The 12,533-nt window shown below is 44.7% G+C and overlaps 1 protein-coding gene across 11 annotated transcripts in view; it reads right to left on the minus strand.

The window, feature by feature from the left end:
* Positions 1–12,533, minus strand: part of RYR3 (ryanodine receptor 3) — a 978,540-nt gene that overhangs the window by 128,966 nt on the left and 837,041 nt on the right. For all 11 annotated transcript variants that reach the window (XM_077263521.1, XM_077263512.1, XM_077263503.1 and 8 more), the window contains 3 exons: positions 9,654–9,730; positions 9,279–9,352; positions 922–939 (listed from right to left, as the gene is read on the minus strand). In XM_077263521.1, the coding sequence (XP_077119636.1) occupies positions 922–939; positions 9,279–9,352; positions 9,654–9,730 (169 nt within the window). The remainder of the gene's footprint in view (positions 1–921; positions 940–9,278; positions 9,353–9,653; positions 9,731–12,533) is intronic.

Below are 12,533 nucleotides of genomic sequence, written 5' to 3' on the forward strand. Positions count from 1 at the left end.
TGTAAAGAGGTTGTCCACTACTTTGTTATTGATGACTTGTCCTTAGGATAGGTCATTAATGTCTGATCGGTTCGGGGTTGACACCCTGCACCCCTGACGATCAGCTGCTCTCGGTGTTGGCTGCCGACAGCTGGAAATGTTCAATAGCAGAGCTCATCCGTCTGCGGATAGTGACCACAGCTGGATACTGCACATTTGCCTCCTATTGATTTGAATAGGAAGCGGATGTGCAATACCCAACAATTATTAGCAGACGGAGCAGCTCTGCATTTGAGCATTTCTGACTGTCGGCTACCGAAGAAGACAAGGAAAGCGTCAGAGCAGCAGAGGTTCCAGGTGTAAGCTCCTGACAGATCAGACATTGATGACCTGTCCTAAGAATAGGTAATCAATGATAAAGTAGTGGAAAACCTCTTTAAGTAATTGAATAATATTTGAGACAAATTCTGTCTTAGGACTACACTTTCAAACAGAACAGATCACAGCAGAACAGAGAATAACTAAATATTGTTATTAGGTGAGTGACATACAGTATGTGGGAATGTATCCTACATTGTACGAATTACATGAGTTACATTCCTACTTTTTATAGTGGACAATAAAAATAAATAGTTTATGTCTAGGGCCACTACATGAGCTGATTTTTTTTTTAACAATTACATTCCCTAAGATAGGTGAAGTAACTAATCTACATGAAGACAGTAATGCAGCAGAATATATGGCAAAAGGTAAGAACTGAATAATTACAGATGAGCAGATAACTAATTAATGTCTGCAGGTGTATACTGATAAGATGAAAGTTAGCCTACTACTTTATCTAGTGCAAGCATGCATCCATCAACACGCCCTATATAGTGCAACAAATGTCTGGGATGAAAAGTAATTAAGAAACCATTTATATGAAGTTGAAGTTTTACATACCTCGTTCCCGGACAATGACTGCAAATCAGAAGAATAAAAAAAAAGGGAGAAATAGAGGGTTACGTTTTGAGAATGTCAGAATATGACTGCATACAAGTCAGTGAAAAGCACAAAGTAAATTATAATGTATTCTTTACATGCCCTGTGATGTGAAAGAACAACCAGGATCTGTCCCAAAACAATTTGGTACAAACTGGTACATGATCACTGCCTACAATAAAGTGGTTCATTAACCTGATGTCAGGGATCCAACTCCTTCTGACTAATTTCTTCTAGAACTTAAGTCTTATAGTAAACTGTGTCATAATAAGTTATAATAATGGTTAGCAAGGTGAAATCCTAAGCGAGTCTCTCGGGGACAGATGAAGTAGCACCAACACGTGTGTCAGGGTCTGAGGGTAAGGCAGATGAGGTCACACATTCTATTTTTTATTTTCTGGTATGTCTGACTATGATGATTCTTTATCTCTTTACTATTGATTTCATTTTGTGTATTACATTGCACTAAACCTATGTAGATCCGACTTTCACAATTGCATTGTAATTAACTTTGTGAATATTATGCATGTACCACTCCTAGGCAGTTCCGATGCAGCTGATGATAGGTACGCAGTTATGGGTAGGACTAGGACTCAGTTTAGACTGCTAAGTTTTGGATCCTCTGTAAAACGGTTACTGAAACAGACATATTCAGACTACTAAGTCCAGAATCCTCTGCAGAATGGCTACTGACACAGAGACTCAGACAGCGCTGTTTTGGAGACTGGTTGCAGCAGTCCGGATATATGGGGTACTCAGATAGGCAAGACAGGTCTCCGATACTGATTCAGCGACTGGCCACACACAAACCAGGGTACAAGGTTTAGGCACTGCTCACACCAGGACCAGGGGACTATGGGTTCAGGACCCTGGCCACACCTGGACCAGGGGACTATGGGTCCAGGACACTGGCCACACCAGTGCCAGGGAAACTCATAACTTCACTAGACCATCTCACTCACTAATGATTCACTGTGTTGCTTGGCACCTCCCTATTGGAGAGGGTGCCTTTTAAATATGATGCCTCCCAGCTATTGGCTGGGAGCCATCTTGCAGGTACACACTAATACTAAATGCCTTCTACCCATTGGGTGAGGACATTTAACTATGTGCGCGTGCGGCTCTTTTAAGAGTAGGCGAGTGCGTGCGCTGGACATGAAGCCAGGAGCTGTGGCGAGCACACAGCTGGATATGGGGAGCATGCCACATAGCTGAGGCATTGCGAATGGCGGCGTCCCTGCATAGAGTGTGAAGGAGAACCATGCAGGGGCCCCCAGCAATATCAGTACAGTGGATATACATGTGTACATAAACATACCAGTTGTCATCATTCCTTCGTAGTGTTCTGCCATCCAATGGCTACCCCTTGGATTGTCTTCATATTTTGTGTCTCTCATTTGCCTCCCCTTGCTTTTATTGCTTTTTGATTTTAATTGTTAACTTTTAATTTTTATTGCATATTTTTTACTTCAATAAAATATTTATTGTTTATATACATTTGTTTGATTTCTGGTGGAGTTTTATTATGGAGTAACACTTCTATGAAATTTTAGAAAATGACAAAAAGTCTGGAATTAATATTGGATGACACAGTTTGCGACCTGACTTCACCTAAAAGCTGTTAGATTGGTAAATTAGCTGTGTCATCCTTTATCATGAACAATGAAGCTGCTTTTATCTGTAGTCAATTTGAAAATGGTACCAATCTTCACGTCAGTATGGTTTTAACATAGTGTGTCCTCAACATGGCGACCCACTATTTAGTGAAGTATTTTAATCTATATTCTTAGGGGTGTCTATAGTTGGTAAAGCCTATACGCAGCGCCCCAGAGTCCTGGTCGTTGCAGTACTGTCGCTCCACCACTAAGGGGAGTGATGGTACGTCTGATTGCACTAAAGGAGTTCACCTGACCAGGTATCACAGTCACATACTACACTTCACACTCCGACCACCAGGGGGAGCAAAGGGCCCTATGTATTAGGCCACTCCTCACGCTCTGGTAAAACTGGGGGTTGGATAGGAAGTTAGAGAGAAGCTGACTGGGTTTTGCCCAGGTAACATCTAGTGAGAGAAGAGTGTTGCTTGGGAAGATCCAGGGGGGTCCCTGTCAGGGGTGGGATCCTGACAGAGGCCTAGCGAAAGGACAGATTGTTACGGAGCCACGCCTGCACTTCATTGCGGCGGCATCTTACGAAAGGACACGAAGCGAAGTATATTGTGGAGAAGTGAGAAACGAGATCACAGCACAAAGGCGATAGAACCAGTAGGAGTCGTGCCCCGAGATCGTCAACATCCTACTGAGGCACGTAGCCGGTGGCCGGAACGCCGAGGAAGTATTGGGCTCTACGCATTACTTCAAACCAACGGCAGGGCAGTTAATTATAGGTTGGCTGCCTCATCTAAATCACCTAATGAAGACAACGGAGGCAATTGTGGGAGAGGGGCGTCTCTAGGGTCCCTATAATATAACTCCAGGCCTACCCCATCATTTGGGTGCGTCCTATCCATATCATCTGGGGGACGGAGAGAAAGAACAGAAACATACACGACAGTTGTGAGGACTATCCCGTGGTGCTCAGCAGGGAAGTAATACAACACCCAGGTGCTAGTAGGTAGGCACTGATTTCCACCTGCAAAGGGAACTCTGGATGTGCCTTCGGACCGGCCGGTCTCAGCCAGCCCTGTTAACAGTGCTCTGGATTGCAGATGCCGAAGCCTTCAGTAAAGAGGTAAAGAGACTGCAATCCTGTGTCCTCGTTATTTACTACGACCTACACCACCACCTACACCTCTTTTTGAGCACCCTTTAGCAGGACCACGGACCGGGTCGGGCCACCGTGACATCCTCAGAACCAAGAGACCCGGATCCAAGTACCCCGCTGTCCTGCGTCTGGGGGCCGCTCCAACTTGGCGTCACGAACAAGATCTACTTAAGCCTGAAGAATCAGGTCATGTGTGCCTTGGAACTGTGATTGAATTGTGCTTGAACCATGATTTATTGCAAAGACTGTGTATTGCTATCTGCCGCCAAAAGTTCCCGCCAAAACCGCCGCCATTGCAGCGCCACGAGGAGCGCAGAAGAAGAAGGGCATGCCATGGGAGGAGACTATCAAAGCAGCGCCAAAAGTGGCGACCGCCCCCTCCAATTATTGCTGCAAGATAACCACCTGCCCCGAAGCAGAGGAGAACCGCCCCCTGATTTGCAACGGTGGGAACCAAGACAAGGAGCACCACCCTGGGAAAATGGCGGAGCCTCATGCATGTGCAGCTGCCGACTGCGAAACAGCGAGGGTGACCAGCGAGTACCGGAACGACGACGAAGTGATCCCGGACTATCCCCACTGACCGGAGGTGGATCCGAACCCACCGCAGCTGGAGGATCCGGACCTCATGGAGCCGCAGGCGGGGGAACTGAGTCAACCTATCCCGAACACTGAGCCAGTAGATGTGAAGCAATGGAAGTTGGAGCCGTGCCGGAGAGACGCCTTGGAGGAACCGCGGTCCGAGCCGCTGCCGACTCCAGTGTCCTCGTCAGTGGGACAGATGGGCATCGATGGAACCACATCAGATGCAGGTATGGAAAGCGCCCCTGCTCTCCCGACCGATCCTGCTCCCGTGACCGCTCCCCGTCTCGACAGTGACCGATTCCTCTCCGCCGAGCTGGTAGTGGTAACCCCCGATACTATGGAGAAGCTGGTGCCTCCGTTACCGACAACTATGGGAGAACCGCTTGATGTGAGCTTGGAGGGGTGATCTTCCAATGGGATACCCCGAGGATTGGGCCATACGGGGCCAGACAAGAGGGCCTCAGCATTGCTGTGCTCACCTGGGAACAATATAAACAATGCTTAATTTTACACTGGAAAAACCGAAAAGAGACAGAACAAAATGACCCACCGAAAGTACAAAACTCAAAGACTGAACGTGTCAAGAGAAACTTGGTAAAACAGGGGACTGTACTAGCCTTTCACCCGAAAAGGGGTTGGGGCTCCATACAGGAACCGGGACTGCCGACTGAAATCTTCTTTACCAGCTACAATGTGAAGACCCCGTTCCGCAACAGATGTGACAATCCACTACTATGTAAAGGAGACCAGGTGACCTACACTCGCCATCGGAGTGCGCAAGGATGGTGCGCTCGGAACGTCCAACGATGCGAGTCTGCAGTGGCGCCACCTGCTGCCCTGACTACGACTAACTCTGACCTGACAAATTCTACCACTATCACCACTGTGTGCGTAATTGCTGCTACTGAACTTGCAACCAAAGCTGACATTCGAATCCAGACACCGGGTGACCTGGCCGCGCCTGAGAGACGAACCACTGATACTGACACCGCATCAACCGAGAACAGGGAACCGGAGCTTCCCCGGTCAGGAAGTGTTCGCTACCGGCTGGTGTCTTGCAACTTACTGTAAAGATAAACCTCAGAACCGGAACCACTGTAAATAGTTGTTTGTTTGTTTCTCCCTGCCTTTCTGCTAAAACCCAACTAGGGTTAGTTCTTAAAGGGGTCCCTTTGTTTACCCGGGATCCGTAATGCTTTATGTTTGTTTTTGCATCACTGTTTTAAAAAGACTGCCGAATCATGGACGGTGAATGATTCACAAACTGTTGCTGTAAATAGTTGCACCTTCTTAAAGGTGCCCCCTACTGGTTTTACAAAGGAAAGAGCTTTTTGAAGAGACTGTTCTCGGATACAGCGTAGAAGCTCTTGTTCACTGCAGACTTGCAACTAGAGAGTTGCACTACCTCAAAGAGACTTGAAATGTCCCTCTTAAAGGGAATGTTCACTGTTGCAGTTAGTCGAGATATAATGTTGCTTTAAGAAAGTTGGATAGCAATGATGTTTTACATAGTAGTATGTAGCTAGAAAGATAACGATAAGGAATAGAACTGTTGATAATGAATAAAAATTGAAGTTGAAGTGATTATCGGAACTAATGATAGAGAGCCAAGGAAAGATGCAGTAAGCCCATGGGGGTAGACGAGAGAGTCCTGCATAGGAGAAAGAGAGCTCAGGAAAATATTGATTTGCACTTTTAGTTTTGTAGTATGCCTTTAGTGGGTACCTGCCTTACGCCCTTAAAGGAAGAGTTACATTATTATTCAGAATTTGCACTTTGTAGATAGAATGCCCGGCTGGGTAATAATGGTTATTTATAGTCAGTTATTTAATAAATGTTATTTAAAATCTGAAACACTATGTAAATATGTTTGTGTTTGTAACGTTCAAGTGTTCTCACCTCCCATAAAGGGAAGCACTGTTAAATTTACTTGTTTATTGCATTTCAAAATTTTGTATGTCTTTTACTAACATGTATTGTTATTCTTCTTTCCCAGTCCGGGAGTACTGGATTTAACCGGGGGGGGAGTGCAGCGCCCCAGAGTCCTGGTCGTTGCAGTACTGTTGCTCCGCCACTAAGGGGAGTGATGGTACGTCTGATTGCACTAAAGGAGTTCACCTGACCAGGTATCACAGTCACACACTACACTTCACACTCCGGCCACCAGGGGGAGCAAAGGGCCCTATGTATTAGGCCACTCCTCACACTCTGGTAAAACTGGGGGTTGGATAGGAAGTTAGAGAGAAGCTGACTGGGTTTTGCCCAGGTAACATCTAGTGAGAGAAGAGTGTTGCTTGGGAAGATCCAGGGGGGTCCCTGTCAGGGGTGGGATCCTGACAGAGGCCTAGCGAAAGGACAGATTGTTACGGAGCCGCGCCTGCACTTCATTGCGGCGGCATCTTAAGAAAGGACATGAAGCAAAGTATATTGTGGAGAAGTGAGAAATGAGATCACAGCACAAAGGTGATAGAACCAGTAGGAGTCGTGCCCCGAGATCGGCAACATCCTACTGAGGCGCGTAGCCGGTGGCCGGAATGCCGAGGAAGTATTGGGCTCTACGCATTACTTCAAACCAACGGCAGGGCAGTTAATTATAGGTTGGCTGCCTCACCTAAATCACCTAATGAAGACAACGGAGGCAATTGTGGGAGAGGGGCGTCTCTAGGGTCCCTATAAAATAACTCCAGGCCTACCCCGTCATACGGGTGCATCCTATCCATATCATCTGGGGGAAGGAGAGAAAGAACAGAAACATACACGACAGTTGTGAGGACTATCCCGTGGTGCTCAGCAGGGAAGTACTACAACACCCAGGCGCTAGTAGGTAGGCACTGATTTCCACCTGCAAAGGGAACTCTGGATGTGCCTTCGGACCGGCCGGTCTCAGCCAGCCCTGTTAACAGTGCTCTGGATTGCGGATCCCGAAGCCTTCAGTAAAGAGGTAAAGAGACTGCAACCCTGTGTCCTCGTTATTTACTGCGACCTACACCACCACCTACACCTCTTATTGGGCGCCCCTTAGCAGGACCACGGACCGGGTCGGGCCACCGTGACATCCTCAGAACCGAGAGACCCGGATCCGAGTACCCCGCTGTCCTGCGTCTGGGGGCCGCTCCAACTATAAAGTCATTACGTTGTACAGTGTGTGATTTTTGGTTAATTAACATTTTTCCCCCCAGTGATGAGCAGTCCCTGGGCCAGTGTGGCCAACTGCAGCGCAGATTTGACATCACTATGGATTATGCAATTGCAGTAAAACTGGCTAGGACTTTACATCAGTGTATAAAGCAATTAAGTGGTTGTCTGGCTAGAAAAAGTTTGAGAGCAATTGTGTAAATCAATTCTAAGGTGCCATAAAACAGTATTTGCCCCCTTCCCAATCTCTTCCAGTTTTGCATTTTTGTCACACTTGAATGTTTCACATCAATTAATTACTTTTAATATTAGATTCTGATAATCCAACTAAACAAATAGTGCTTTTTATAAATTATTTTATTTGTTAGAGGGAAAATTATCTTCAGCCTTACTTGGCCTTTTGTGAAACATGAATTCCCTCTTAGCTAATGAATCAACCAGTTAATCAACTTCAGTTGATAATTCGGTACAATTTTACTAGCCCCACACAGCCACGATTGTTGCCAGATCTGTTGAACTTAATCAATTAAAAGGGCTGTCTCAAGTTTTGTCTTCAGGAGTGCACCACTTTGCTGTCTCCTTGCTCGTTGAGGCCAATGCGCTCTTAAAGTTTAACAGTTTCTGTTGGTGGCATGGCTGGGGTACTGTCCAAAACTATATGCTCTCTCATGCTGCTAGGAGAAGCAGTTTTACCTCAGCAGCATGAAAAGAGTACAGGGACACTGTGGTGGTCTGGATCCAACAATGTGACCCTCATTACAGCAGCAATCGCAAATTGTACAGGAGACAGCTTGCAAGCAGGCACTCCTTTCCTAGGAGACAGGCAACCTCTTCTGGTAATCTTGGAAATGAGCTGTCATTTCTTGAGAATGAAGAGAATTTTTAATAAGAAGTAAATTGCAAAGTTGCTTGCTTTCACAAGCCATTTGTAAATTCACCCATTTAATAAGATGAGAAAACCCCTTTAAATCTATCTTCTATCGCATTACTAAAACATCGCTATTCAAGCGAACAGTAGTAAGAACCATTAACCAAAAATGAAGAAAACAGTGGTGAACCTTCCCAATAGTGGCCGACCTACCAAAATTTCACCAAGAGCTCAATGAAACATATAAAGAACTAAAGGCCTCTGTTGTCTCAGTTAAAGAAGTTATGAGAAAAACCATTAAAATGACATTAGAGGACTTGATAAGACTGAATAAATCTTTATCCGCAATAAATCGAACGATCTTTTTAGAAGCTGCATTTCATCTTTATTTGTGTTGTCTTTATCTTATATTAAAATTTGTTGGATGATCTGAAAACATTTATATGTGACAAATTGCCAAAAATAGAAAAAATCCGGAGAAGGGATGACACCTTTTTTCACAGCAGGGAATGATTTATCTGAAAATGAAGTTTTTTAAGGCAATGTGCCCACAATCAGAAATAGCAGCGCTTTAGACATTGTAATCACGAGGTTAAATCTGCATGTTTTTAGTGAACTTTGTGGATTTAATGTATCTAATGAATGACTATGGGAGAAACTATGCAGCGGAGACTAGCATCTCTCCTACCGAAATTAACATGCTGCGTCTCGTAAAGCCGCACCGCCGGTGAGTTTACGTTGCGTTAAATAGCAGCACAGTGGCCATGGGATTTCTATAAATCCCATACACTGTGCTTGTAATGTAGAATGATGCTATTTGAAAGCAGCACAAATGCGCTGCGTCCAAAACGTTGCTGTTCCTGATTGTGGGCATGCAATCTTAAAGTTCTGTCAAAATGAAGAGGCCTAAAAAATGCTTAACATTGGTTTGACAATTAAATGTAAGTGTTCCGGAAATTACACTTACGTGTTCCTTCTTCCGTGACCATTCCAAGGCCTTCTGCTTTATTCTGTCTTTCAAATGCATTCAAGTCAAGAACACTGAATAAAATAAAGCAAAACAAATGAGAATGATCCTTATATCAAACCACTGAATGTCTCCGAAGGATCTTTGTAATATTAGTGAAGACTATAGCGATGACCTTGCTCTTGCTAAGCCATGTACTGTAAGAGCGTGGGTTCAAGTTGAGTCATGTAATGTCACTAACAGAAACATGGTTGCATTTCAGCAACAACACAGCTTTATGGCATTTTTTTTTGGTTAGCAATTGACAATAACAGTATTACACTTCTCAAGGACAAAGCAAAAGTATCTATACGGAAATCATAGGAATGTAATTACCTGCATGACATCATTAGGCCAGACAAGCTTTGGAAAAATCCAGCATCCTTTTTCTCTTTTAGGTAATCTAACATTTTCTGTAAAAAGTGGGACATTAGTGTTCTGCACCTTAGAAATTCACAAACAGATTATTTATGCTTTTGACAAAATTATAAAGTGGCAAATAGGCCGTTCCAGCTTCATGTAAAATATACAATTTTATTTCATCATTAAAATTCCATTTCAAAAGAAACAAAAAAGGTGGTGAATGAAAAATATGGGATTGCTTTCAAAATGTGTCACTTCTTCCTCCACAACCTGCTTTTTTTTGTTTCCTATGGAATGGAATTTTAATTATGAAATAATGATGTACAATAACAAATTGTATTGTGGTACCGTGTTAGCCAGAAAAATCGATGTGAATACTTTTCTGCCCAGTGATGACAAAAGTACTCTTGGAGTGATACCTTTATTGGCTAACCAGAAAATAATATGTTTGCAAGCTTTCAGAGCACAGCGGCTCCTTCTTCAGGCAACATTACAAATAGATTAATAAGGAAAAAGCACAACATTTAAGGGATATTACAGTAGGACATTTGCTCATGAGGTGGGAGGTGTGATGCCTCCTAAAGATAAGCCAATGAAATCAAGTTAGGCATTTTGTTACAAATGGAGAGGTGTCCTTAATTATCTGGAGTGCGTCTGGTGGAGGTGTGAATTGTGTCCATGTCTCAAGGCCCCGTCTCACATAGCGATTTACCAACGATCACGACCAGCGATACGACCTGGCCGTGATCGTTGGTAAGTCGTTGTGTGGTCGCTGGGGAGCTGTCACACAGACAGCTCTCTCCAGCGACCAACGATCAGGGGAACGAATTCGGCATCGTGGAAACTGTCTTCAACGATGCCGAAGTCCCCCTGCAGCACCCGGGTAACCAGGGTAAACATCGGGTTACTAAGCGCAGGGCCGCGCTTAGTAACCCGATGTTTACCCTGGTTACCAAAAAAAAACAAACAGTACATACTCGCCTTTCGGTGTCCGTCAGGTCCCTTGCCGTCTGCTTCCTGCTCTGACTGAGCCGCCATACAGTGAGAGCAGAGCGCAGCGGTGACGTCACTGCTGTGATCTGCTCTCACTGTACGGCGGCACTCAGAGCAGGAAGCAGACGGCAAGGGACCTGACGGACACCGAAAGGCGAGTATGTACTGTTTGGGTTTTTTTGGTAACCAGGGTAAACATCGGGTTACTAAGCACGGCCCTGCGCTTAGTAACCCGATGTTTACCCTGGTTACCAGTGAAGACATCGCTGGATCGGTGTCACACACACCGATTCAGCGATGTCAGCGGGACCTCAACGACCAAAAAACGGCCCAGGCCATTCCGACACGACCAGCGATCTCACAGCAGGGGCCTGATCGCTGGTACGTGTCACACATAGCGAGATCGCTACTGAGGTCACTGTTGCGTCACAAAACTAGTGACTCAGCAGCGATCTCGCTAGCGATCTCGCTATGTGAGACGGGGCCTTCAGTCTTAATTCCCATATTTTTCTTTTTCTGTCATCCTTAAAAGGACCTTTTAGTATTAAAACTTAAGTCTGTCATACAATGTCCAGGTCCAGAGAAATGTTTTCCCACATGCGTGTCCATTTCATTCTTGATTGTGTGTCTGTGTAGATTCATCCTAGTTTGAATTTTTTGCATGGTTTCCCCAATATAGATATATCCAGGGCACCTAGTATATTGTATCATGTACACAACATTGGAGGATATACAAGAAAAGTAACTCATGACCTTATAGTCCTGATTTGTGGTTGGTATGCGGACTACATCTGTTGGTAATATGTGGGTACAAGTTTTGCCTTTTTTATTGCTACATGGGAATGTGCCAGTCAGGGCCGGTTTTAGACAAAGTGGGGCCCTAGGCAAAAATTTAAAGTGGGGGGCCCAAATGATAACATTTCACTGTGGCCCCCATATTTAGGGGCCTTATATCGGCCAATGTGTCTGCCACTATTAGCTGTACGCAGGGGAATTGCTAGGGTCAGAAAAGATTGGGAGCCCAAGACAAAGAGTTGCCCCCAACCCCCTCTTAATTTTTTTTTTTACTCTTCAGATAAAACAGTGCTAACTCTCTGAGAACAGATAATATAGTAGATGTCACCTGCAGTCCTATGTAACACCAGAGATAGCAGTGATAACTCTCTGAGTACAGATAATTTAGTAGATATCACCTGCAGTCCTATGTAACACCACAGATAGACATAGCGTTTCAGAGTAAGACTATGTTCACATGCAGCATTTTTTTCAGTAGCCAAAACCTTTTCTATTAGCAGTAAAAATGTTGCGTTCAAAACACCTGTTTTTCAGCTTGTTTTGTGGTGTCCGTCCCACTTTTTTCAGCTTTTTACAGTATGTTTAAGACCACGTTCACACGTTGAGTGTTTGGTCAGTATTTCACATCAGCATATGTAAGCCAAAACCAGGAGGGTGAGAAATACAGAAGTGGTGACGGGTTTCTCAGGGTATGTGCACACGCTGCGGATTTTGCTGTGGATCTGCAGCAGTTTTCCATGCGTTGTACAGTACCATGTAAACGTATGGAAGACAAAATCCACCGTACACAAGCTGTGGAAAATACCACGCAGAAGCGCTGCGTTTTATTTTCTGCAGCATGTCAATTCTTTGTGCAGATTCCGCAGCGTTTAACACCTGCTCCATAATAGAAATCCGCAGGGGTAAAAACGCTGTTGAAAACCGCACAAAAACCTCAGTAATTCCACGATAAATCCATTGTAAATCTGAAGGTAAAGCGCAGGGTGTTTTACCTGCAGATTTTTAGGAATCTGCGTGGAAAAATCCGCAGCAGATTCCGCAACGTGTGCACATAAGCCTCATTGT

Source organism: Ranitomeya variabilis, chromosome 1 (genome assembly GCF_051348905.1).
Source record: "Ranitomeya variabilis isolate aRanVar5 chromosome 1, aRanVar5.hap1, whole genome shotgun sequence".
NCBI classification, from domain to species: Eukaryota; Metazoa; Chordata; class Amphibia; order Anura; family Dendrobatidae; genus Ranitomeya; species Ranitomeya variabilis.